The 26,310-nt window shown below is 37.3% G+C and overlaps 1 protein-coding gene across 1 annotated transcript in view; it reads right to left on the reverse strand.

The window, feature by feature from the left end:
* ZFAND3 (zinc finger AN1-type containing 3) overlaps positions 1-26,310 on the reverse strand; it is a 140,126-nt gene that overhangs the window by 31,504 nt on the left and 82,312 nt on the right. Inside the window, exons 4-5 of the mRNA XM_082048338.1 lie at positions 17,255-17,434; positions 6,784-6,849 (exon numbers count right to left, since the gene is read on the reverse strand). Coding sequence (XP_081904464.1) covers positions 6,784-6,849; positions 17,255-17,434 — 246 coding nt within the window. The remainder of the gene's footprint in view (positions 1-6,783; positions 6,850-17,254; positions 17,435-26,310) is intronic.

A 26,310-nucleotide genomic window follows, 5' to 3' on the forward strand; every position in this document is an offset into this window, starting at 1 on the left:
GCTATTGAACTTAGACTAAATACTTGTAATCACTCAGATCGTATTTGTTTTCTATTAGTGTCATTGAAAAAAATTAGGTTGGAAGGGATTTCTGGGGGTCACCTAGCCCAGCCTCCAGCTTGCTGCAGAGTAAACATCGAAGCTGGATGAGCTTCCTCGGGGCCTGGTCCAGTCCATGTTCAAAAATTTTCAAGGACTAGGATTTCATAGCCTCTGTGGGTACCTGTTGCAGTGCCAACAAGAGGAGAAAAATCTCATCCCTTGCTCTTCCTAACACAGCTAATCCAGACACAGCATTTACTATTCTGTCAGCTGGTACTACCTTTGACATTCAAAATAATTTTCCTACTGGCTTACAATTCAATATGAATTCCTCTCGAGAGATAATCCTGCCCTCTTGACTTAAGCACATTTTCCTCAAAGTTGTTCTACTTTGAATGTGGTCTTTTTCATAACAAGATTTAGGATATGGAAATGAAAACAGATGAAAAATTTTAATCAAGAGCAGCAAAAAGCAATAAAGACAAGCGAAAGCTGAGGAATGGACTTACAAATAATGAAAAAAGTCTTAAGCAGGTTATTTGGTGAAGTACGAATGGAAATGGAAGGTTCAAGGGCATATCTGAACAGCACAAAGTATAAAAGAAGATGAATTTGGGTGATTTAAGAGGATAAATAAAGGTAGGAGGAGTAAAAGTTTTAAGTACCTGGAGGACATTCTCTATTAGGATGCTGGACTTGAAAACTTAAGAGTGTGAATGAACTGACAGCCTGGTACTGATCTCGGATAGCTGGGAGTATTATAAGGCACACAGAGGTGTGTGTCTCAGCACCCGCCGGAAGGTTACACAGGCCAGGAGACCCTTATGCCCCGTCCACATATATACTTCGATTTTTATTTTTTAAGAATTCTATTGTACTGGGTTTTTTTTTTCTCCTCACAAGGAAGAAAAAGCCTGTTTCTCATAACCTGTGCACCCCTGTACAACCAAAATCTACTTAAATTGGAGCACATTTCTGTCACTCACACCATCATACACTGAATCCCACTTTCTGCACAAGGAAGCAAACTCCAAAGAAAGCACTGATAACCACCCAAGGGGAAAGCAGCAATCCTCTGGGTCTGAGGTCTTCCTCTTGTCTTTAGAAAGGACACATTAGTAACACAGAGATCATATACGGCTGCCTTATATGCTCTTGAAAACTAATCTGAGTCAGTACAATTTTGAGGAGTACAATGCTACTATGCTACATCGTACGATACTACAATGCTAAAGGGGAAACATTAATAAGCATGTAAATTATATTAATCTGTTTAGACTATTCCATAAGAAATAAAACAAAATTACTGTTAAGGCCAGCAATCCTTTCATGAATTACTTCAATGGATTGATTAGAAAAAGGAGTTATTCCTAAGTAGGAATTACTAGTGTGTTTTATAAACATCTTCAAAACATTGTCTGTAATATTTCTCATTCATCTACAGAGCGTGTGAGATAGGGCTTCCGCAGTCACATTACATTTTTTGTCCTTTTGGCCACTTCAACACTGTAGCTTCCTCACTTTATGAGCAATGCAAAGGAATGGAACACCTGGAAACCCCTAAGTGTGAGAGTTAATTTAATTTCAAAGAAATACTGACTGTGAAAAGGATGAGTTTCCAATCATCTCACCTCAGTGTACTTTAACACAGGGAGATGTAAGTATTCCTGCCTCAATACAGTAAAACGATAGAAAAATAATCTATTTATTTTATCCTGGCTGTACTGAATAGACAAGGACAGGAGTCACTGTTTTCACCTGCTGTCATGCTGCTGCTCACCTTTTCATTTCTGAATGGTGTATTTTTCCACTACTCGGAAGAAAATCCTCTTCAGAAGTAAACAGCATGAGCGATTAATGTACAGACTATGAAGATACTTGCAAAACCTCTCTTTAGATTAAAGCAAGTACAGGCTAAATTTCAAGGCATTTTTTTTCATTATGGTTTAGTAAAGAGATGATTTAGATGTCTAGTACAGAAATGTGCTAGACTGCGAGAGAGAAAAGATCAAGAAAGACTTTTTTGTGAACATTACCAATTACAATGTGTTAACAAGCTCTTAAAAACCTTCCCAAGAAGAGCTGAAGTTTTTATAACTCAGAGGCAAAGATCAGCACAGCTACAGATGACTTTTAACAAACTTTTTGATATATTGAGCCCAAACCCCTCTCTTTGGCTCCTCCAACCACAATGGTTATAAAATATTTAGTCTAAAATGCATGGGATTCATTTTGTGTAAAAGATGGTTCAGGTGACCATATCCACTATTTGTAATGAATGAGGGTGATTTTGTAAAGTTGAACAAGGTGATAGTGAAAATAAATCCTACAAATGCAGCAAGTCCTTAAATTTGTTTGCAGATATGACTATTAAGATCCTTACCATTAGGAGGATTTTAATCTACAATAATCATAACACTTTGAGAAGGCTCTTAGAGAACCAGTACTGGCAACTAATATAAAGTATATGCACAAAAAAGCAAGCTTGAGTATATATGCTCAAGCCCCTCTGAGCAGGAGAGGAAACCAATCTGTCCATCCAGATAGATATGGAAGCACAGAACAGATAATACAACACATCACAGAAATAGGCAATAAGATGAGATAGTAAAAACCCATCAACATACATCATCTGATCATGGTACAGTGTCATCTCCCAGCCTCTATTAGCTCTTGCTGCATCAGTGCAAGTCCCAGACACTTTATCCTGTTTATAATTGCTGATGAGCAGCAATAAGGCCTCCATGCCTCAGCTCCTGTCCGTTCCACTTCAGCTCCCACCTATTAGGTTATAACTTTTATTTACAGCCTTGCTTGATGCGTGGTTCTATAAGTACAGCTGGAAACTGAGCAGAGGGGAAAAAATAAAAAAGAGTGTCCCTAATGGGCACTATTACTGCCAGGGCTGGGTGATTTATTATGCTGCTCGAAGGCTGTTCTATCATCACTTTCCTGTCGGTGAGAGAGCTCCAAGAAGGTTGGATTTCTAACACAATGCCCTCCAGAAGTCAAACACTAAAGAACAACTTAAAAGTCCCTTGGAAACCAATGAAAAACATACCTCAAAGTTCTTTTAATGTTACAAACCCCCTTCAATAACGTTTTGTATATTTTTTGCTCAGGAGCTTAACACTTCAGAGCAATTAGAAAAAAACAAACCAACAAAATCTAATTAGTGGTGTACCAAGTCTTTTTGTCCTCACTCAATATAAAGACTGATAAAAAATGATCATACAAAAGTAATGGTTTCTTGGTTTTGGCTCTTACTGAAAGTCTATGTACTTCTATTTCCACAACTTGCCCCTTCTATAACTCCTAATATTCTGTCTTCTTGATTGTATGGGTTCAGTCTTGAAGCATTTGGATTTCTGGCACTGCTATGGCCAAGCACACGCCTTAGCATAAGAACATCAATAAACTCAAAACTTCAAAGGGACCATTCACTGCTCAACTACTTTGCTCAAGCTGTGGAATAATTACTTGCATCTTCTAGATCCAAATGTCAAACTAGAAAAAGTATTGATCGATGAGACAGATACTGTAATCTTGAACAATAAAAATACCACCACACCCATGTAGGACAGATATCCTCATAAAATGCAAGCTATCTGCACATATATAAGTATACAGAATATTCAAGATGCATGTTTCTCATAAAAAACTGCTACTGAGAAATACAGTACTTAAAAACTCACCGACTTTATGCATATAATGTATGAATTGATTGTATCATTACCACATTTTATCTGCCTGTTTCTAGTACTCTCCCTATTGCACAATTAAAACTTAACTGAGTGTGCTCACACAGTTCCACTGATTTTTTCCAGGTTTCTTTAAGCTGCAGGAAAATGTTTTAAAATCTGGCTGTTTAGAATTGCATCTTAAATCATCTTTAGTTGTGCAGCAGAAAAAGAAGAGTAATATGCCACTTAGTGCTGCGCTTTCACGACACCAGCACCCAATATAAATGGGATCTGGATGCCCTACTGACTCGAGTAAGCCTCAAAGTATCTGCCATCAATCATAACATTACCTAACCATTAAGAAACCAATCAGAGTACATAAGAAGCTACACAACAGGCCACATGCTCCCATCTTTTCTCCTACAAAATCTTCAGACCACTGGCTCTCAAAAACCTTTGGGGCATCATCCAAACGAATGATTGCAAGGCTTTATTCATTCTTTTCATTAGAATCCTTGTCCTAGGGGCACGCTTTGGAATAGAAGTAGTTTATACCACAGTGGTGACGCTGGCGAAGAGGAGGAAGAAAAAAAACCCACGATTTGGTGTCATAACACAATTTTTTATCTGAACAGCTCCTCCAGCATCCAAGTTGACAAGTACATGAGGTAAAAACTCCTCTCTCTGTAAGAGAACTTTTCCTGTGTCTTGGCAGATTTATTGTTTTGATCTTTCTTCAATGGTTACATTAATGCTAATAAAATATGAAAGGTTTATGTCTTCCTTAATATCCTCCTGATGGGAACCTGCATACAACATAAGTAGGTCAAATTTCTAATTTTCTGTCTCAAATGCTGATATATGGAAGACTTTAGGGAAAAACTATGCTTGAAGGAGGAAAAAAAATTACACAGATGAATTCCACCAAAACATTCTTCCTTCAAAGCTCTTCAGAGCAGAAGAAATGTAGAATACTTGCAGAAAAGAAGCTTAAACACGATGTGTAGTATTGACAAACATTGCCTGTATCACTTAAATAACTTCCTAGGAAGGGAGACTAAGCTGAAGTGAATGCAGAGTGAAATATTCACCTACACAGTCTGCTGCTGATGCCTGAAGATGTCACACCATTTCTAGGTACTATTCTGTGGCTCATGTTTTCCTGTCAATTCCCATATATATCTGGATTCCCAAATAAAGACTTTGAAAACATGGTAACCTAATTAAGAAAATCAAAGTTTGCTGAAAATTCAAGCTCTGTAGAGGAAAACTGTAACTCCTGGTAACAGGTTTATTAGTGTAAGGGACTACAAACAAAATATGCAGATCACTGAGCAAATAATGTAAAAAGCATTTGGGGAAAGTGAGGTAATATAAAATCATTAGGTTTAGTTGACTGAGGACGAAACGTGACATCGAATTAAAATGATCTCCTTGTTTTCTTGCTAAACACACCAAATGATTAACATACAAGCATGTAAGGACCAAAGATCAGCATAAACTGCAAATAAGAGAACTACTGAGCAAAGTTAGCCAACCATTTCATGGATGGTTTTCGACACGTATAGTAGCTTCATCTGCTTTATTCTAAGGAGCTGTTACTGTTGCCGTTTGACACTCCACATAGACTGACTTGCCTTTTTGCTAATCACAAGCACATTTTTTTAAAATATTCACACAAGACTCTCAGTTTTCAGTATCTATAGTATCATAGAAAGCTTTCAAATGACCCTGCAATGAAAAACAGAGTTAAAACATTACAACAGCTAACATATAAAGAAAACACAGTTTAGTAATACCATAAGCAAAGCAGATTAGTTTCAAGAGATACAGTGGCAAACATTTGGTCTTGTTTAGGTCCACCTCCATGGCTATATAGATAAGAAAATCCCCAGTCTTCCTTTCTGGAGAAGCTGGATTCAATACCTTCCAGTGCCAAACTCAGAGAGTTCTTCGGCAAGCGATCCCCACAGCACTGTCACAGATTATCACACACTGAGAGGTCTGCACCAAGTGCAAGGAAATGTAGATTCTCTTTAAGCTTCCTTCACTGCAGACCAAGCCAACTTGCAGCATCACACACTCGCTGCAAGCTAAAAGCACACATACATGGTACAAGGACAGTTCAGCTAAACATACCGTAACATGAAACACTTTTTAAAAGAATGATTTGGGAGGAAATTTACTTTGAACTCCTGAAAGAATAAGAGCCCTTAATCAAACAGCAACACTCTTCCTTTCCGCACACTCAATACAGCTCAACTGGTTGGTACCTAAGTGCAAATATAGGCAAATATTATTTTGGCAACACAGGCTGCTAGCACATAACAACCGCCTAGACACCAGCCACTGACACTCCACTGGGGTTATGGGTTCCCGCAGTGGAAAGGATCACATGAACTGTCCTTCATCAGCGCAAAACCAAAGCCTGCAAAAGGTGTGAGCCAATGCGAGTAACCGGGCTGCCTGCCTGAATGAGCTCCCACGGCTCCTCGTGACAGATCAATCAGAGGAAGAAACTTCCATCTGGCGATGACCCAACGCATCACTACTAACACTAGCGCTGTGAGACATTATCCATCTATATCCTCCATGTTGAAATAAAGTCATCAGAAGGACCTAAAGCAGGTAAAATTTAGTCCCAATGCAAACATCAGCTGTCTATACTACATCTTCGATCAGGGAAAGTCAAGTCAATATACTCCAAGCAGTCTTCTACTCAATACTTCACATTTAAAGGGGAGGATTTCCAGAACACAATCACAATCAATAGACTTAAATCAAAACGATTACTCCTGTATGACTTACGTTCACAAAGATTAACTGAAAACACAGCCTATGTATGGAATTATGTTTAACGGGACTCTGCGATGAACTATCTGTCATACAAATCCTTATATCTCTCTCTATATATACACATGATTCTGACAGCAAAGCAAGAGTATTTATTTTCATTTGGCATTCACCAGATATAGTTACTACCCCTGAGTATGCAACTACAACCATACAGCTACATATCATGCAAAATCTGATTCCTCGACCCCCACAAAACACGTACCTGAGTCGCAAGATCTTTTGGTTGGTGTGGTTAATGAGGAATGAGCTGTATCTGTGCATGGCCCACCTGGAAACAGAGAAGATCATATGTCTCAAAATGCCACCTCTATTGACCATTTACAACCACATCAAGACTATACTTAGGAATATAAAATGCTGAGGAGCACTTGTCTTTGGAAAGCACGTTTGGAAGTAGTCTACAATTCTCAGTATTTCCTTCCCAGTCAAATATGAATATGTCTTGCACTGAAAAAATAGATGACAAGTTGGGACAAAAAGACAAGTTATGTTATACTTTAGAAACATTTCAAGAGGCAGTTTTAGGAAAATACACACTGCAATTGCAATTTTTCCAGCATTGACAAAGGTTACTTTTTATGTTGGAACAAAGCTAGACTGTATCTAGCTAACAAGCAATGCAAAGGACAAAGTGATGGCAACTTTGTCACTGACTCCAGTGAGATAACAACTTTGCCTCTTATCTTGTTCTCAGGTCTTCAGAGCGCGGCACAAGCATATGCTAACAAACTGTTTCCATGTTTAAGTTTCTTTGGTTGAACTCTGGACTGTTGGCCACTTATCAGTTATCTACTTGGTAGTAAATTGTTCTCTGGCTTTTTTTCTTAGCACGCATCATCATTGAGGAATTCTCCAGAGATCTTGGTAAAATAGCAACCAATTGAGTATCCTCAGTAACTCGCAGTATAAGTAAATAAATAAACCACACCCCCTTGCCCCGTATAGTGAAGCCCAGGCAAATCAACAGTAGCATTACCAGTGGTAATAACAAAACATAGCTTTGATAATTGGATATTATAAATTGGATGTTGCTAGAGAGCCTGAAATTAAATTAGATCTAGTAAAGTTTGGCTATTAAAATACCAATAATCACGTTTGCATGAGACTGCTGGTGATGGAGTACTGATAGGCTCACAATACAACAGAGCTTAGCATGACATGTTAACCTTCAACACAAGTTTTCATGTCCTGAAATATACTTTTTCCCTTAATATTTTTTCAGTCTTTGCATATCTGGAAAGCAGCACTTGGGCTTTGGGAATGTTTTTCTCTTTTCAAATGCTTTCAAATCTGGCCTTGTAGTAAACTGTTTCTTTTTGCTTCTCTCTGAGATGCTTCCCCTTCATGTTTTTCTTTCATTTCTACTTTCAGGATCACGTCTTAGGTAACTTTGTCTACCCTCATAGCATTTTAACACTACAAAATAGAAAAAAACACTTCTGCAATTGGGAGTGAAAGATCTGAGGAAATTATTTTTGGTGCAAGTGATTTCAATGAAATGCACTTGGGAGTAAAGGTCTTACAAGTTTTACACTTTCTGTTTTCCAGAGATGGACTGATAAACTTTTTGAGTTTTCTCCCAATAAGTCCCCACAGCAAAATACACCATTTTACAACCGTGCAGCAGGTAATCTTGAAAGGGGGGGCTACAAAGGCCAACAAGTCTGTGTTCAGCCTGCAGACAAACACTGAGGCCACTCATTAGGGCCTGGCCTGATGTTAAGCAAAAGAAACAGAACCCGGAAAATGACCAAAAACAACCTAGAAATGGTTGTGTGTTAGTAATACTGTTGTGAAAGGCTCAAAAAATGCCCAGTCTAGGGTTTAGTGCATGTGGGAAGAAAACCCATCCTGCATCAGAACCTTTACCAAGTTTCCTATTGAAACCCTTCCTATATTCAAAAAAACTACACAGCAGGTCTGTCAAGTCAGTCTCAACTTTCAAAGACCAAATATATAGTATTTGTTTTCAATACCAAATTTCTGTAAACAATATATACAACAGGACACAGAATGTATCAAAATATATACAACAGGGTATGGAATTTCAATGAACTGACTATAGACCACAGCTGCCTCTTAAGATGCAGCAGCTTTTCTTTAGTTTTAGTTACATTTTCCCCATTTCACTGAACAGACACTGACAGGCATCATCACTGTGAACTATCAAATAAGACTAATCCCTGCAATTACTGTATAGTAAATATTTAAACTAGTTGATATTTTCAGCATCCAACTAAATATAAAGGATCTTTATTTCTCACTCTCTAAAGTACAATAAGTTGGTATGTATTCTGCACTTCCCTGTGTCAGAGTTTTTCTTTTATTTAATCTTCCCTCATTAGGTATTACTTTCATATAGGTTTGATTTGTATAGCCCAGCACCAGAGTTTCAACAAAGAGTATCTTGGGATTTGCATGCACGTGTACCAGTGCCTAATAACCAGCAAAGGCGGCACGTCCTCTGCAGCACTTCCTTCTGCTACTGTTTTTGTTCTACCATTAAAAATGTCATGCATAATTCAATGCTATGTAATATAGGCTTGACTGTGCAATTCTACATGGAAGTCATTATGCTGAATCCTTTTTGTATACATTATGGCTAATACAGGCATCTCTGTATTATTTGAAACCAGGCAGTGTATTTCCCACAGCTTTGATAAAAATTCTGCATGAAAGAAAAGGGAAGCCATGTACAGTAAACCACTGGTCCTTCTTGGCTATACACAAATGTAGACTTATTACTTAGCATGACTCAGGAAAGATCTGCACCTTCATTCTCCAAAAAATAAGTGTTTCAAGGGAATTTAACTGTAGTATATAAAATACTTAAGTGAACAGTGAAAGGCCACACGTCTAGCCTTTAACATGACTCACAGGGCTGCAGACTGCAATTTTTTTCTCAGCACACGAGATTAAAATGGAAGAATAAAGATATCTTTCTACTCTATATCCAATTAACAGATTAAACAATAGCTTCTGCTCTTATTTTTTTCCAGTGTATGCTTTCTGGCATTTGCATCTCCCCTTCCAAACAAAAGCAGTCACTACCCAACAATAATGTAATCCCAAGAGAAGACAATTAAAAATGCAAAAATACTAAAAGCTACTAAAGAAATTAGAATTGCGAGAATCACTGAGACTGTAAATTCAAACATAGAATTGATAAAGGACAAAACAAGATCCTGTAACTCAAACATTATTACATATTAAAACAAAAGGTCTTGTTAATGTAGCTGCTATGTTCGTGGCTTCTGGTATCCCTACCTTTCTGTAACTTATTGTTTATAAATATATCAATTCGGAAAAACAGGTTCAAAACCAGTTTCTCTGCTAACTCCCTAAAGTAGCAAAATACTATGTATTTTTCTATATATCTATTAATATTGTTATTATTTACTGTTAGAGACTATTATAATTTCTATATATTTAAATTGGCCTTTAGAATGCTTTTCTGCATTGTCCATCTTCCTTCCTGAAAGATGGTAACAATTGCCAAGGACCACCTGTCCTGCAGGTCACCCCGAGTCAGGGTCACTTCTTGTTTCTCCTTCCTGGAGTCTTCGCCAAGTGCAGTGACTCCACTCAGGCTGAACCTCCTGTGCAGGAATAAGTGAAATGCCAGGGCAACCCCCCTTGCTTTGCTGTTCGAGGAAGCGCTGAGTTGGAACCCAGAGCAGCTGTGGCAGGTGTGTTTGAGCAGCACTCAGAAGCACTTACCAAGCAGAGGAACGAGATGCAGAATGGAGTGAAACCAGGCTTGTACAAGAGTACAAAGCCTAAGATTACAATAACACACTGAACCAATTACAGAGAACACAAAAACTGCAAACCAGATAATGAACAAACGTGAAAAATAAGCGAAGGAGGCCGAAACTCAATAACACTCGATCAGAGTGATACAAGCACATCCAAGGGTTGCTTTGAGCTTTCGGTACAGGGATGGCTCCTTCCCAGAAAAACCTCCCCAACTCCCTGCACGCACCAGGCCAGCAGAGGGTAATAAGTAAGAGCCGAATTTCCTTGGAGAGCAGCGTTGTAGCCTGGAGAGGGAGAATTTCATGGCTATTTGCAATATAGGAAAGAACCCACCTTTGGAAACCTGTCGAAACCAGTAATCTAGTTGTGTGTTTCCTGAATTGGTAGAGACATAATCTAATTAATCTACACAATTGGGCTTGAAAACAGCCATTGATTACAAACATCAATACACAAACAAACAGGACCATAAGTCTCTAGATGCAGTCTGCACAGGCGGAATAACTCTCCTTAAGGAACAAAAGCAAATGAATTTTACAGCACTTAAGAACTGCATGTTTGCTGCAGAATGGGTAAACTGCATGATAATTTAAGCTTTGTTATTACTAAACAAGTAAGAGGATTGTCTCACATACAAAGAAATACTTTTAAAATCTAGTTTTACAAATCTGCTATTATTTACTTCTATGGATTTTTATCTACATGCAGCTTTTGGAGAGAGAAGTGAAACGTGGGCTGCTGTGCTGCTGTGGACAGCTGGTAAACTTATCAACTATAACAAAGTGAATAGAGACAAGATTCAGATTCCCGTTTTTTCCCCCTGTTATTGTTTCACTCACCTGCTTTTCCTCAGTTTCCTCATTTGTAAAAAAGACATGAAACCTTCCTACTTTATAGGTGCAAGCTGAAGTTTAAAAATGTGCTTTTGAAACTGGCAGTTAAATTATAATTTTATAAATGATTTTAATGTAACCTTGATAGCTGTGCCACTTTAACCCACATTTTTCTTATGTGACTATGTTTCTGTTTCATGTTCCACAGAGTCCTTTCACTTTAATAAATGGGACCCTAGGATATACTCTCTACTCTGCAGTGTGAAATGACTATGAATCAGAGGGAACAATTAACAGTAGTACTATTCTACTAGTCTTCATTATGTTTGAAAATTATCATGCCAGAGATGTGGAAAGAAGTGTTCATTTCATAAATCTATGGGCCAGTTCTTGGCTTAAGATGTCAGAAGAACAAGAAATGTTCTTTAAATGAAACTGGGACTAGACTGAAACTTATGGAAAGATCCTCACGCCATGAAATGATGATGAAGGCGACACTTCTACCAGACACTGATTTGTTCAGATTTCTAATTGCCTGTATGTTCTGTAGTGGCACCTAATACTAGTGGTATTTCTCAAAAGACAACTCATATAGCCCACAACTAAATATGGTTTTATAATTGAAAGCATTCTTGCAAGTTACCAGGAAAAAAAGGGTTTACAGCAGTACTAAATTTAAAAAAATATATATATTACTTTGTGATAAATATTCTAAATGCAAAACTGAATTACTGTTGATTTTAACATGAAAAACAGTACCAAAAGGCTATTTGTACACACCATCTAATGAAAAGAAGGCTAAAAACAGAACGCTTAAGAGGTAAAACACATTTTACTATTACCTAACTTAATAAAAGAAAAAGCCTGAGAAAATGGCTGGTTCTAACTCTATGGCACAGAAATCCAAAGATGACTGTAATATTAAAAAACACCCAGGTGCATATTCTATATGAGAACTATGTCCCCTCCTGCTCTGATACAAGAAAAACAAAACTGAGTACAAGACAAAAGAATACGTGACAATCTTGTGAGCCAATGAGGAAAATTAGAATTAATCCTCATCATCACCTATCTGCAGCATTCTCAGTTATGTTTAGGTACAACTTTAATAGCAATATTAAATCCTGTGAGTTAGGTAGGCTAGTTTAGTAGCTCAGCATCATTTTAACAGTTACTGCTTTCTTTTGGATCAGAGAAAAACCTACAAATCAGTATCAGAATAAATTAGGTTAGCAACAAAGCAAATTATTTTCTACAACTATCTGTGACAAGTAAGACAAAATCAGGCAGTTAGCTGGGTCTTTTTCTACATCTAGTACTTTACAGAAGTGGGTATACACACAACCTTCAGCCAAAGACCAGCCAGAAAACAAAGTTACCCATAGCCAGAATTAGAAAAAAAAAAAAAAAGCAGCTACATCCTGACCCCTACTGCAATGAGGGACTGAATTCTCTAAGTCAGAACCTTTAGAAATGTATATAATGGACAGCATACAGGAACAATTGTCATTTTAGAAATCACCTCCTTATTTAAGAGGCTCAAAACACAATGAAGGATATCACAATAATAATGTGAAATATGAAGTATTTTCAGAGCACACATAAGGAAGCTGTCATCTCTGACTCTGCTGACAAACCCAGGCAAAATGCAAAAACTGTGAAGCCATTATAAATTGCTAGAAAACTTTTGCATAGTGTCAGAGAAAAGGCCATTCAATTAAAAAAAAAAAAAAAAATAAAGTATGAACTTGTTTATCATTTTTTTCATAAACTTATGTTGAAAATACTGACATAAGATTTTTTTTTTTAATTCCAAAACCAGAAAAAATATCATTATTTTGTCTAGTATGAAAGCGTATGTGGTTTTTTGCACAGTCAAGCTTCAACAAGTCATGAAATTCAGAGTATAAACACCCAACAGGTGCAGCAGAAAAAACAATCTCTCACCTTTCTGCCAGAGATCTCTTAGAGAAGCCTGGTGCATCTCCGTCTCAGATGCAGTACACTTTATGTAAATAAAGTAACTTCACTAAATTAACTTCATAATCTGGGTATCTCAGTAGTTGTAGCTCATGTAAATGCTTAATAAAATAACGTTTCAAAAGCATTCTTCAAACTTCTGTTGCCAATTTAAGTGTTTTTGATAAACTAATGATGTTTTAAACACTTAGCTTGACATGCAACAGTTCAAATTCTGGAGGGTATACAACAACTAGTCAAAATTTACAGGTATTCAGTCCTGCAAATTCATATCTAGGCATTTACAATTCAGCACATACAGAGGAAAAGTGGCTGAAATCTCCAAAGTATTGTTTGACATTTACAGCAATATCTCAGATCTTTGTATATCTTCTTATAAAGTCTTCAATGTAGAAATACAAAGCATTTAACTCTTCTAGAAACATCAGATATTCCTTCTGTCATTTTTCAATTGTGGTTCTTGCTAATTCAAGCTGGTCAGGAAGAGTTAAGCAGATAATTAAATAAAATCAGGGCAGCTAAAGCTAAGAACTGCTGAAATATCACATCCCATCCAGCTGCCAGAGTCAGAATTGTTCATGTTGACATTTCTTCTGTCACATAACAGCACAGTTAGTTTTCAACCTGCACAGTGTCAGCTTTAGGTCTACTCAAACAGTGACGGAAAAATAATGTGACAGCCCCGAAGAAAGCAATGAAGGCCTGAAACTAAGCAAAATTATTCCATGTGCAGTGTGACCTTTTCTTTACCAAAATACATAAAACCTTCCCTAATAAGCTGATTTTCTTAAAGAATGCTGGTGGCTGGAGGTAGGGAGAGAAGCGAGGGCCACTGTCAAACCCCTTTTTTCCTGTCTGTTAAAAATAAACAAAATCCCTGTCCAGCCAATAAGAAACGGAAACCTTTGATAGAGCAACCAGCCCATGTGGTGACTGACACTGAAATAACTACCATTAGGACCTCCTAAATGAAGGGAGGATATGAAGGGAAAAATGATAATAGATGAAAACTATACAAAAACTTGAACAGAGAAACTTAAGTGCACATGAAGCAGCAGAACAAAACTTAGATTGATTCAACCATCTGTTAACAGATTATTAAAAATCCGCACAAATCTAGATTTAGTATACCCATATACTCCTTGTCTGCAAACGTTTGTTTCAGAAAACTTACTGCAACTGATAAGACCTGAAGGTTCTGGACAGAAAAAGGCAACTCAAGCAGCATATGGGGGAGGGGAAAAAAAAGATCTTAGAACGTTCCCCCCAACACACACAAAAAATTGCAACAGACAAACAAAACACACGTGAATAAGGGGGAAAAAAATGTCCTGAAGCTCGCATCACTGTCTCCAAGCATAAATCTTTAACACATTTTTGTTGACTGCAACTGTGAGACTGAGAATTAACTTTCAAATATGAGGGAGAAGAGATACTGATTTGCAAAGGAGATACTGGGGTAGGTCACTGTTCAGAACTGCGGGTGGCAGGAGATGGAAAGTCACTACAAATGGCTGTGTATATAAGAAACTCAGGAATACAAGTCTCACAGAAAATCAAAACAGTAACAAAAAAGGCAGAAATACTTGCATATTGTCAAACTGAACTCCTGCAAAATCTAGTCCAAGGAACTTTTATCCTATATCATTCATTCTGTGATTAAAAAAGCAAATGGTTACTTTAAAAAGTACAAAAAACCCCCTCACTTTCTCTGATACAGAATATGAATCTTACCACATGAGATTTCTATGGCTCTCTTCAGTTGTTGTAACATGAATGGAATTTGTTAATTACCGAAATGACTCGCTGCAATTCTGTACAATCTGTTTACCCCATGGACTCAAGTACTATGGCAAATGCCTTGATGTGAGACTCTTCTCAAAAGCTTGAAAGGGGAGAGAGCAGAGCAGAATGCACCACGAGAATCCTTCCTGAGTACTCCAATCTTTCCACGCTTTGATAGGGATTACCATAATGATCTCATACATTGATTTCTGGTGAATAACCACAATTCTGTTCAGGCCACTACATAGCTGTACATCATGACATGCCACTGTAAAATATTACTCTTTGAAGAACAAAGCTGTTAATGAGAGCAGTGCATGTTTTGTAGAACTTGCTGCAAAATAAAAAAATATTGCACAGAAAAAGACACCTTCAAATTAAAATCAAAAAGACATTTAAAATTTCACCATTCTTCATTACGGGAAAGAATCTTCCATGCTGAGGCTATTATCCATCAGAAAAGTTCCATCTGTGTATAATTATTTCTGATAAATGATATTAAGCTTCATTAAGGAGGTAGTGGGGATGTGAGAGAAGACAGAGTAAGCTCAAACTGTAAATAAATCTCTCCACTGTATTTCACTTAAAATCACCCCAGCAGGAAGTCATAAAGAATTTTTTTATAGGTAATATTTTCAAATGCTCTGCAGGCTGTGCTGCCTAATATCCATCACCTTCAGTGTATGTCCACAAGCTTACAGCAATTCAGGATGAAGGACACTATTTAATTTCCTTCCCTCTTCTCCATCCCTGTAATCACCTTCCCACTTACTCCCAAGATCTTCTCAGCCACGACAGAAATGTTTGGTTGTAACACAATTTAAGTCCTGACTGAACAAATTTTCAGAAAGCCTGACACATGAAGCAGTGGCAAAGCATGCTGTGACACCAAGTAGTAGATCCTGGCTAACAAGCGAGCAGAGGTGTGGAAACCCCTGCCCCGTGAAGGCCCAAATGTGTTGTTGAAGCACAATGTTTTGCTGAATTCTCTAGGAAGGTTGTTTTAAAGCCTTGTTTTTACAGCAGACTACAGGTTTCCCCTGAAGCAGCGCTGGACAGAAGGAAGAGATGACGGGTGCTCAGCAGCAACTGTGTATGTGAAGGAGAGACAAGAGTTACATGGCAAGTTTATTTTTATTACAAGAACTGTTATCAGAACATTCACATTTGAACCCTGCTGAATTTCTGGCAATATTCTCACATACAGACAGAAAACAATAATTCCATTTAAACATTTTATTTTAGTTAGACTAATAATTACCACAATCCCAAAATGACACTTTGTGCTTTGTCCACAGCCAATCTGCAGAAGTAAAATGAATATATATGCAAAGTCTACACACTTGTAAACAGAATAAACACTTTGGTAACTCAGCAAAACCATCCTATGCAAACAGTTAACACAACTGAAAACAAGTGTAGCATATCAAAGATTATTTTCTAGTCCTAGTGCTTTGTCAGCATTATTTCCAAACAGTTACCTCAATGTTGAAGAACCACAGCAGCTCTAGTAGATTCCCTACTAAAAAATTAGTATGTTTTTCTTGCAGTGTGTACATCTATTTACCAGCCAAGAAGCATAAGCAAAGTCAGCTCAAGCAGCATTCTCTCCTTAGAGAATCTTCAGAAATAAAGCTACAGTTGGAGGAAAATGAAACTACAAATTACACAGTTGAGTTTAAGTTGTAGAATGCAAATCTTAAAACTCCACATATTAGGTACAGAATATATAGAGAGCTTTAGCATAATTTAAAAGACGACTTCATCTTGTTGCGTTTGTTAATCTTTAACATCTTAACTTACCTTCAGGGAGAACGTCTGCCTTACAAAGAAGAAAGAAAGGTCATGGAAGAAGAGATGGATCACCACATGAAGCTTAAGTTTTATGCATATACCCTAGCAGCAGTCTAGACAAACATTCATTACAGTCAGTGCTACATGCAATTGCAATTACTAAAAACCAAAAGGTTTTAAAGTAAAAATATAGAAGACATCGGTGTTTATCCTAGAATACATGTATTAATTTACCAGCATTGCAAGAAAAAGTTTCTCAAAATGAAAGTGCCTCAAAATTGTAACGAAAATGTATACTGCAGTTCAAACAGCTGTAAAGTTCATTAGAAACTCCTGTGACCCCTTCTAACTTGTTCTTCAGTTAAAGCCATCAATGTCTATTTTGTGAATAACTCCTCACCCTTCCCTTTGCCCAAAACACAGGCCATTGACTTGGAAAGGGGGTCAGTAAAACATAAGCCTGAGAAGAAAACTAAAATGTTTTATGCCTCCTTTGGTGTCACTTAGGACTTGTGCACTTACATTCCTCTTTGCTTGGTGAAGTTACATTCAGTTCTGTCAAAAGTTGCTGGTTGGAGTTAGCGGCCTGCGTGGTTAGAGAGGTATTGCTGTTGTCACTGTTCGTTTCTCCAGAGAACAAATCTGACTGGCTGTTGCTTGTGCTGGGGGTAGAGTCATCGTCTGGCTGCTTCTTCTGGAAATCTATCAAAACCAAGATTTCATATGTCATCCCACTTGCTCAATCTAAACATCCAGTGTTATGCAAAAAACCTCAGCATAACAAAAATAACCCCAAAACACTGCCAGAAGTATCATCATTCTGATCATTCGTATATCTCATACAACACTAAATTAGAGTAGCCTTCAAGTTTTTGTTTCTTAAAAGTTATTTGTTGTTAAACATCAAACAGTTTTAGAACTACACAAAGTTCTTGTCTCCACAGCTCTTCAAGAGCATCCAAAGCTTACCATGGTGTATATCAGTGTACACAGACATAGCACCATTTTAAAAACAGTTCACACAAAGTATGTACGAAAGCATAAAGATGCAAACATTCAATGAGGGAAGAACTAAGGCATGCACATACAAGTATAAGGAGATGTTACACTTCTCTAAAAGCAACACTTCTTTCTGCTGTTTTATGAAATCCAACCTGTAACAGTTGGAGGGCTTTCCAAACCCACAGTGCCAACACCTGATGAAGTACAGCATTACTCCCAGTTCCTGCCAGCTACACTACTGGATTTCAGCTCTGCAGCTGGCTGCCCCAGGGGAACACCCCTCCCAAACAAGTGGATTTTGGTTTGCTTAACATCCAGTTACTCTCCTAATGCAAAGCCACCTCTTCCTTGTGAAAAGACAGCTGAAGATGAAGTACACCACCTCTTGGTATTCTTGAACACGTTGTATTAAAGAAATGACATATAAAGGGAGAATTTATTCATTGTGCAAACATGTACATAAATCAGTATCGGTTGCTCATTATGATGTCATGACAAGAGTAGAAAACAGAGCAGTCCGTAAATATTTGCAGATGATGTGTTCGCCAACGTGACTCACTGGATTTAGGAAGCACTAGAGTCCCTAAATGCTGATTTAGGATTTAAGTGATTTGCCAGAGAAATTAAGCTGTAACTTCTGCTGTGGAAGACAAGCTCAAAGGCAGGAAGGAGGAGGAAGGAGGTGGCAGACAGGAAATCATCCACCTCCACAACACAGCTCTGAAAAAACAGTGGGATGCTCTTTGTCAGGGATGGGTTACTGGACCCAGGAAGATCGCCTACTCAGGCCTCACTAGTTATCAAGAAAATTTCACCCGAGTTGGGTTCCTGGATATTATTAGTGTGTTTGTACTGTCAGAAAAGCTTCAAGTGCTTGGGGTTCTGCACCAGCCACAATCAGACAGCTGCAGCAATTAGAACTGGAGCCACCACCCCAGATACTCAGTTCTTCACGCCTCTACTGACGGAAGGGGAGCTCACAACTGGAGATGTTTGGAGAACCATCAATCTTTAAATAATAAGTACAGAAGATACCTTAAAATTTCACGTTGCCTGCAAACATAAGGTGGCTACAAAAGTTGTGTTTTACGTGAGAACGTATTCAAGGCAGTGCACAGAAGTAAAGCTGTGTTGTGTGTACGTATCGGAAACGGGAGCAACTCCATCTTCAAGTAGCAGAGTGAAATGAATAATTATGGTCGATATTATACACTGTGAACAATCTATAAAATGCATTTAAAAAGAAAGTCTAGAGTTACAGAACACCAATAGTTACTACGAAATAGTAACTGCAAGTTAAAAATTCTCAGCCAGTATCTTTTTTTTTTGCTATAATAGATAGCTGCAAATACTTCACTCAGGCTGCACCAGCTCAGTGTTATCCACAAAAGGCATTTACAGAGAAATGTAAACTATTTTTACAATATGGTCTACATAATACAAAGTCCTGACAGTCCTTTAATGACAGTATGGTTAAGTACTAGTGCTACACTGTGTTTCCCAAAGCTGCAAGTTTAAGAGCACATTGACCAAGCTGTTTTGGTTTTTGGATGGTTTTGTTTTGTTTTTTCTTCCCTGAAAAACTATTCACTTTTGCAACCTATTGATAAATTCCCCAACTTTAAAGAGAGCATAAAAGGCTGTCAAAAATGATCATTCAGTGACAGCATTTCCCAACAAGCTTTCTAGTGAAATAGTTCAGAGCTGCCACCCAGCAGTGAGCTCCACCATGGCAGTGAAATGCTCTTTGCCTTCATGAATCCAGGACCTTGTGTTCAGAACTAACTTTTACTCAGACCACAAATCAATTAACTTGCCAACAAGTCTTAGCCTGCTCAGCTGTGTGGAACCTGAGAACATCTCTCACTGTCCCTTTTTAACCAATTTTTCAGTGTAGACAAGAGTACCTGAGACTGCCAATCTCAAATGCCCTAAGACACACTAACTGTAACTGCAACTGTACTAGTTTTTTACACTATGTGGTCCAGTATTTACCTGGTACAAATACCTATATATCAAATAACATACTGGATAAGCTCTATTATAGTTCTTCTGTGTACCAGTGGGGAGCATTTGGCTTCTGTTAACCAGGAGTCTTGTTAACACAATTAATTTGCAGATCACCTTGATTTCCTCCCAAGCACAATTAAAGCTGTCAATAATTACAGGAGAGCTGTGTCCAAATAAATCCAGTTAAACCTTAACTGCCTAACAAATAAAACAAAAGTATACACACAACAGAGGCAAGACCCTGGCAAATTTTGAAGGTGAAGCTTTATTCTGATTAAAATCAGAATATAATTCTGTTGACAGAACAATGACCTCTCCTAATCACCTCAACGAGGACGAAACAGAAGAGTTGGCAGATATGAATCGTAATTTCCAGACGTTTCTATTTAACTAGAGGTGCATGCAAAACACTTTAAAATTATTTTTTTCCATATTTTTTACTGGGACTTTCACCATGTTAGCAAAACCCGTGCCAAAATACACAACTGACCAAAAATCCATCAAACCCACTTTCCCCTTTCATGAAATGTAACTATAATTTTTACAGAAACTTCAACCGGTACACAGGTTTAGTGGAAACAAACTTTTTCCATTAGTCAGTAAATAAGTTTTCTTTTTCCTCTCAACGTTGTATCTTTTTCTCCACTGCCTTCAGGTTTGGGGTGTTTATGGTGGTTGTTTTTGTTTTGTTTTTAAAGTTCAAGATATGCTGGTGTTAGTTACAAGATAGCGTTAGCACCAAAATAAGGTGTGAAAATTAGCCATTTCCTGGATGGGGGAATAACAGAAGGAAAGATCTATCAATAAAATGCATTAAATACAGCCAATAAACTACTGCATAGTAGAGAAGCTGCTAGTAGTAAGCAGCAGCACTGCCGGTCTCCTAGCTCCAAAATCCTTTTTGCTTTATTGAGTTTAAGGGTTGCACCCAGCATCTCAAGTAGCTGAGCAGGAGCAGAAAATCCGAGGTAGGGCTCTCATGTACTGGGTGTTCATAGTAAGAGTGTTATTTTTGTTTTGTTACTAAAGATTCTTTGCAAACAAAACAATGACAGTGCATATACAGACACGATACAAACATTTCATATTCTCTATATACAATGATTTGAAACAGTTTAGACTAAAAGAGAGGCAAGAAGACAGATTTGTTCCAGACAGGTTATTTTGCAAGACAATCTTTTACCCACTCACAAAATAACATGGATAATGGAAGCTATTACCTTTACAGCTTCTGATTCTAACCCATAAAACCAGAGGTGCCACATGAAATCACATCTGCATGGGAATAAACTCCCTCGTACATTCGTCTAGTTATTGTCACCAGGTTGGGGTGAGCAACCTGAATGAGCCCGTCTTCCCAATATGTTCCTTTCACCAATTACTTGAAGATCAAACTAACAAATATTTAGAACATCCAACCTCTTCTATCACCTAAAATACTCCATATTCTGTGATATAAAAGATCAGACAGTCCCAGTTCCAGTATTTAGTTTACTTTAGCCATCAATATCGAACAAAATACCTAAGGAAACACTGAGTCCTCAATTTTTGCTGAACTGCAAGGGGCCTGCAACTAAGCAGGGAACAACATTTCAGCTTCTGGTAAGTAACTTCGTGATTACGAGAAGCTGAAACTTGAAGTAAAGGCAAATAGGAGCAATATCAGCATGTCGTAAAGCATTTTATTCTGCAAAAGACAGGCATGTCAAAAATATTATGGGAAATGACTTAACACTAAGCCAGAGCATTTTCTCATTTTCACTCATGCTATTGTATAAGAAATTATAAAATTTATGAAATTCCCAAAGGGCCTTAAATATCGTGTCTTCTTTAGATATTTTAAGGGTCATGGTTATAAACACTCCCTATTCATTGGTCTATAACAGATGTTTTCATTAATAAGAAATAGGTTCATTCAAATAAATTATGGATGTTGCAAGAAGTGTCAGAGTAAACAGCATGCTAAGCAGAGAAAATTAGTCTTTAAAGTAATTATTTTGGTTGATAGGCAATATTACACCACTTCTTTATTCTACAGGCCTACAGCTCCCATAACTTCACAGTGTGAACTAGCAAAAAAAAGTTATTTGGAGAGTGTTTGCTTCTTACACTCCATTAAATGTGCAATCTGCACATTTTTTATTATCAGAGCATCTTGTACTTTTACAGAGCATAAGTTAATGTGTTAGTGTCACATCAAGTGTCTGCTAGTCATCAGTATTCCCATATACACAACAGGCTTTTACCATACTCTAAAGTTCTGTACTTAAGAGAAAATGCATTTTGAAAGTATTCTATGGGAAGTAACACAAATATTATGACATTGAAACTGGTACAGGGAAGTGGTTATTTTAAATTACTGCATTATTTTTTTCCTTCACATGCCTGGAAAAACTGTTCATCTATGTCCATGAAATAGTACTGCAATACCTAAAGATTTCATTTACTTATCTATTGACAACTCTTCACTGGGCTTTTCTGTTTCACAGCTTACTGAAGGCATTTCAAGTGTCATTCATATATAACTACATTTTGCATAACAGATTAGTGTGAAATGGATAAAACCTTTCCTTTAAGTAGATATCTGAATGCACTCTAAAGATCCAATAATGGACTGGGAATAAAGCTCCATTTGGGAAAAGATAATTTTTTTCTTTTTAAATAACACAGAGACAAAAAGATACACCAGCCCATTCACAAAATGAACACAGAGAACCTACCCCAAGGAGAATGCACCACAGAATTTGAACAAGCATTTGTATTAGAAGACAACAACAATCATAAAATGGAAACAGAGGTAAGTACTGTAAAAAATTACATTATAATTTATTTAGAAATATATAAACAATATATAACACACACAAACATATTTCTTAATACATCCACAATGAAAATAGTGATGCTAGGTGAATGAATTAAAAATTAGTCTGTTGTGTATGAAATAAATATTGCAGTATATTCTTGTATGAACTATCAGCAGAGCTCATAACTTTCAGAGTTAAGCACAAAGGAGAACTAACAAACCAGCAAAAATATTAGAAAGGTGATTTTGTATGCAACTGAACTTCATTTACAATCGTGAGTGCATGTGGTACAGGAGAACCATTCGGCTTTTCGGGTTTTTCTTCTTAGATATGACTTTTTAATTTCTTCCAGTTTATATTCATAAAGAAAAAACAAAATGAGTTCTTTATGCCCAGTTATCCTTCATGATCGGTACACTTTTTAAAGTAGCAACGCATTATTAGTAAGAGTTTCAGGTAACATTGTGATTTGCATGTTGCATGTACTTGGCTTTTCATACAGATTTCATTTACTCTTCAAATAAGCAGAAAAAAAACCCTAGAAAAATGGCAACATAAACATGAAGAATAAAAAAGATGGATCTTCAAGTGTGATCAACAGTGAGAACATGGCTGCAATTACATGTATGTATCATTCAGAAATTAAAATTAAGTTATTAATATGATGGTCATAATTGTAAAACTACTAAGATATTTAACATGATTTCTCTTTTTTTTGCATTAAATCTGATGACATTGTATTTTGAGGTGTTCTTCTGAAAAAGATACCCTCTGCTTAAAGGTGACATTCTGAAATAGGCTGTCTTTCTAATGGTTATGTAAAATTACTCCCTCGAAGTTACATAGGAAGCTCCAGATTTGACTATCAGATTTTTGCCTATTATTTGGCAAGAAAATTCATTAATATCTAACAAACAAAGGCTAACAAGATAACAAGCATAACATTATTATAGATGACCTTCAATTTAAGATCCAAGATCAGAGTAATGAAAAAATATGTACGCAGACATCTTTTTTAAAGAAAAACAATTTTCCGTAAGAGTAGAAGAATCTACAGTAACCTAGTAATCTAAGTAAGGCCTAAAACAACTTACATGACTGCCATGAAAAAAATTGCCATTTTTACAGCACATGATCCCACCATCTCCAAAACTGGTTGCAAAACAACATTTTTAAAACCCTTGTGTCACATTTCTTATTGCTACTTAAAGCAGCATGCTTACATTATTTCATCTTAAGTTTCATTATTCTGTAAAACTCACCAACATAAGAATAAATCTTCTTGCCTGTCATCATAGGATCCAACGTACTGAAGCCATGAAGAGTTAACTACTATTTTAACAACCCACTTTAAGTTTGCCGTTACAGAATCCCTCAGGTCCGCAGTCAGCATTCATACTTGAATCCATTACAGAGCATGTACAGTGAGAAACTACTATATAAAGGTACTATTGCATTGCAAAACCTAAAAGCAACAAGGGGATAACTATATTGCACCAGCATTTGATATTGGAACTAGGAAATTGAGACAATTTATTACCCAACTAATTGAGACTGTATGGCTTTTTGAATCCATATCAAAGGATACTGGGAATAACCCAAGCCAAGGTGAAAGCACGAACTTCAAACAAACGGTGGAAAACATAAAGCAACCACTCTGTCATAACTGCAAGAAATATTTTACTTTTCAATAATATGGAGAATGCAGATTTATTAGGAGGAACATGTGCCAAAACAGACTACTTGTAGAACACCAACCCAGTGGGCAGTTTGCCATGGAGCCTGAGATGCCTCCACTGCAAAAGGCGGCAATGGCGACTGTTTGACCAACCCTAGCAAGAAACAAGAACAGAAACTCTGGTGCTCAACAGCCAGGAAAAGTAAACTGATATAAGGCTATAGAGTTAGTCTGTAAAACTAAATGGCTGCAGTTATTTGAAGGATCCATTTTACACTTAAGAGAATAATCATTTAAAATGATCTGAGGGTAATACAACAGTGGAGATATAACAGAATTAAATATAGGACAGTTTTTTTAAAAAATCCTAGGAAAAGCAGGGTAACTAGGGAAATCTACAGAATTTATTCTCAAAGCAGAACTGGAGAAATGTGTAACATGAACATTTAAAAATAGGTCAAAATTCTAGAAAATACTCAAGTGTAAGTTTAGAATTGATTAAGAGCAGCACACAACCTACAAAAAACAGGCAGGTCTTTCACTATCTCTAGAATTCTTGTAGTGCTAGTACCCTTTCTATGAAGCCAAACAAATTAATAAGAAATGTCTCATTTCAAATTAAATTAATAGTGTAATGATATGTCAAAATCTATGCTCCTAAAGGGGAAGAAATATTCATTTTGATGAGAAGAATCTGATCCATAAACCCATAAAATAAGGACTTTGCAAGAGCAGCAAGTCATATGAAGTAAACTAATGAACTTCTCAAGGTGCTTTTGTAATAAGTGAGAGATCTTGTAAATGGGACTGTTAACTGATAGAAGCAGAATTTAATTAGCATTCATATTTATTCTGGACACTTCATTCACCAGGCACGTAGGAACTAATATTGTTTTAATAAAAGAAATGTTTCAATTAGCTCCCGTACAAGAAAAGCTATCTTTTAAGTCACCTTACCATGCCCTTTCCAATACCTAGAGAGAACCCTCCAATTTCAAAACACATGTCTATTATTTTTTAATTAATTCCTCCAGTCTGATTTATGTGGTTCCAATTAAAGTGGACGTTTGCTTCATTTTCTGTCAATAACAGTCACATTTATAGTTCAAGCATTCCCAAATATTTAACTATACTATAAATCATCAGGATTTTCACAAGGGATAAAAGGCCTCTCCAGTAAATTAAACCTTTCCAGCACTAACCCACAAACCCCTCATCAGTTCCCTGTCCCTCATCTCCAGTTAAAGTACCTTAATAACTATCACCAGGCAAACTCTTAAAACATCCCTCAGACTGACTCATTTATCAGACTCTTTTCCCCAGTCTCCTTTGAACAGCCAGAGGCAGAGCTAAAGGCTCTTCTGGAAGGGAAGGGAAGGGAGAGCAGGCACTCTTATTGCCTGGCCTCACCCCGCCATGGCCACCCCAACCCTTTGCAATGTGTCTTAAAGGAAGATTTAGTATTTTATCACTATTAAGTTTTACCACCAAAGCAATCAATGGTAAGGTGAGGTGTAAGGGGTGAGCTTCTTCCCACCCTCCCAACTTTACTCGAATCTGATGCTTCTTGTAATAAGTATCTGCCTTTCATACGCAGTAGCTAGAGAAAAGTGCGTAGAGGGAACTTCAAATATGACAGTCCTCAGCTGCAGGAGCAAAAGCTTTGCTATGGTTGGAGTTTATAAGAGCAATTTGTGACTGCAGTGATCTACAATGAGATGAAGAAACCCTAGGTCATGCTTTAATCACTCAAGTGAGAAAGCTCACTGGAAACTCATCTGTCACTTTTGTGCTTTAGCTTCAAGCTCCACATTTCACCCACTTCCCAAAGGAGTTCAGGAGCTTAAGGGAGTAGCTGGAGTCTCCCACTTGCCATCCCCTCCATCCTGTTCTGTAATCACACTGGAATGCGTGAAAGCAGGGTTTTCAACCTGCCAACAAAAAACCTGCAGAAGCTCAAGGACCAAAACTGGACAGTTGATCTAGATTTACAAATGCAAAAGGTCAAACACAGCACTCTCACTAGATGTAGTTGCTGCAAACCACTGTGTTACATTAATTTCTGACTATGGAATGCTATGGCT

Source organism: Streptopelia decaocto (genome assembly GCF_964273445.1).
Source record: "Streptopelia decaocto genome assembly, chromosome: 3".
NCBI lineage: Eukaryota > Metazoa > Chordata > Aves > Columbiformes > Columbidae > Streptopelia > Streptopelia decaocto.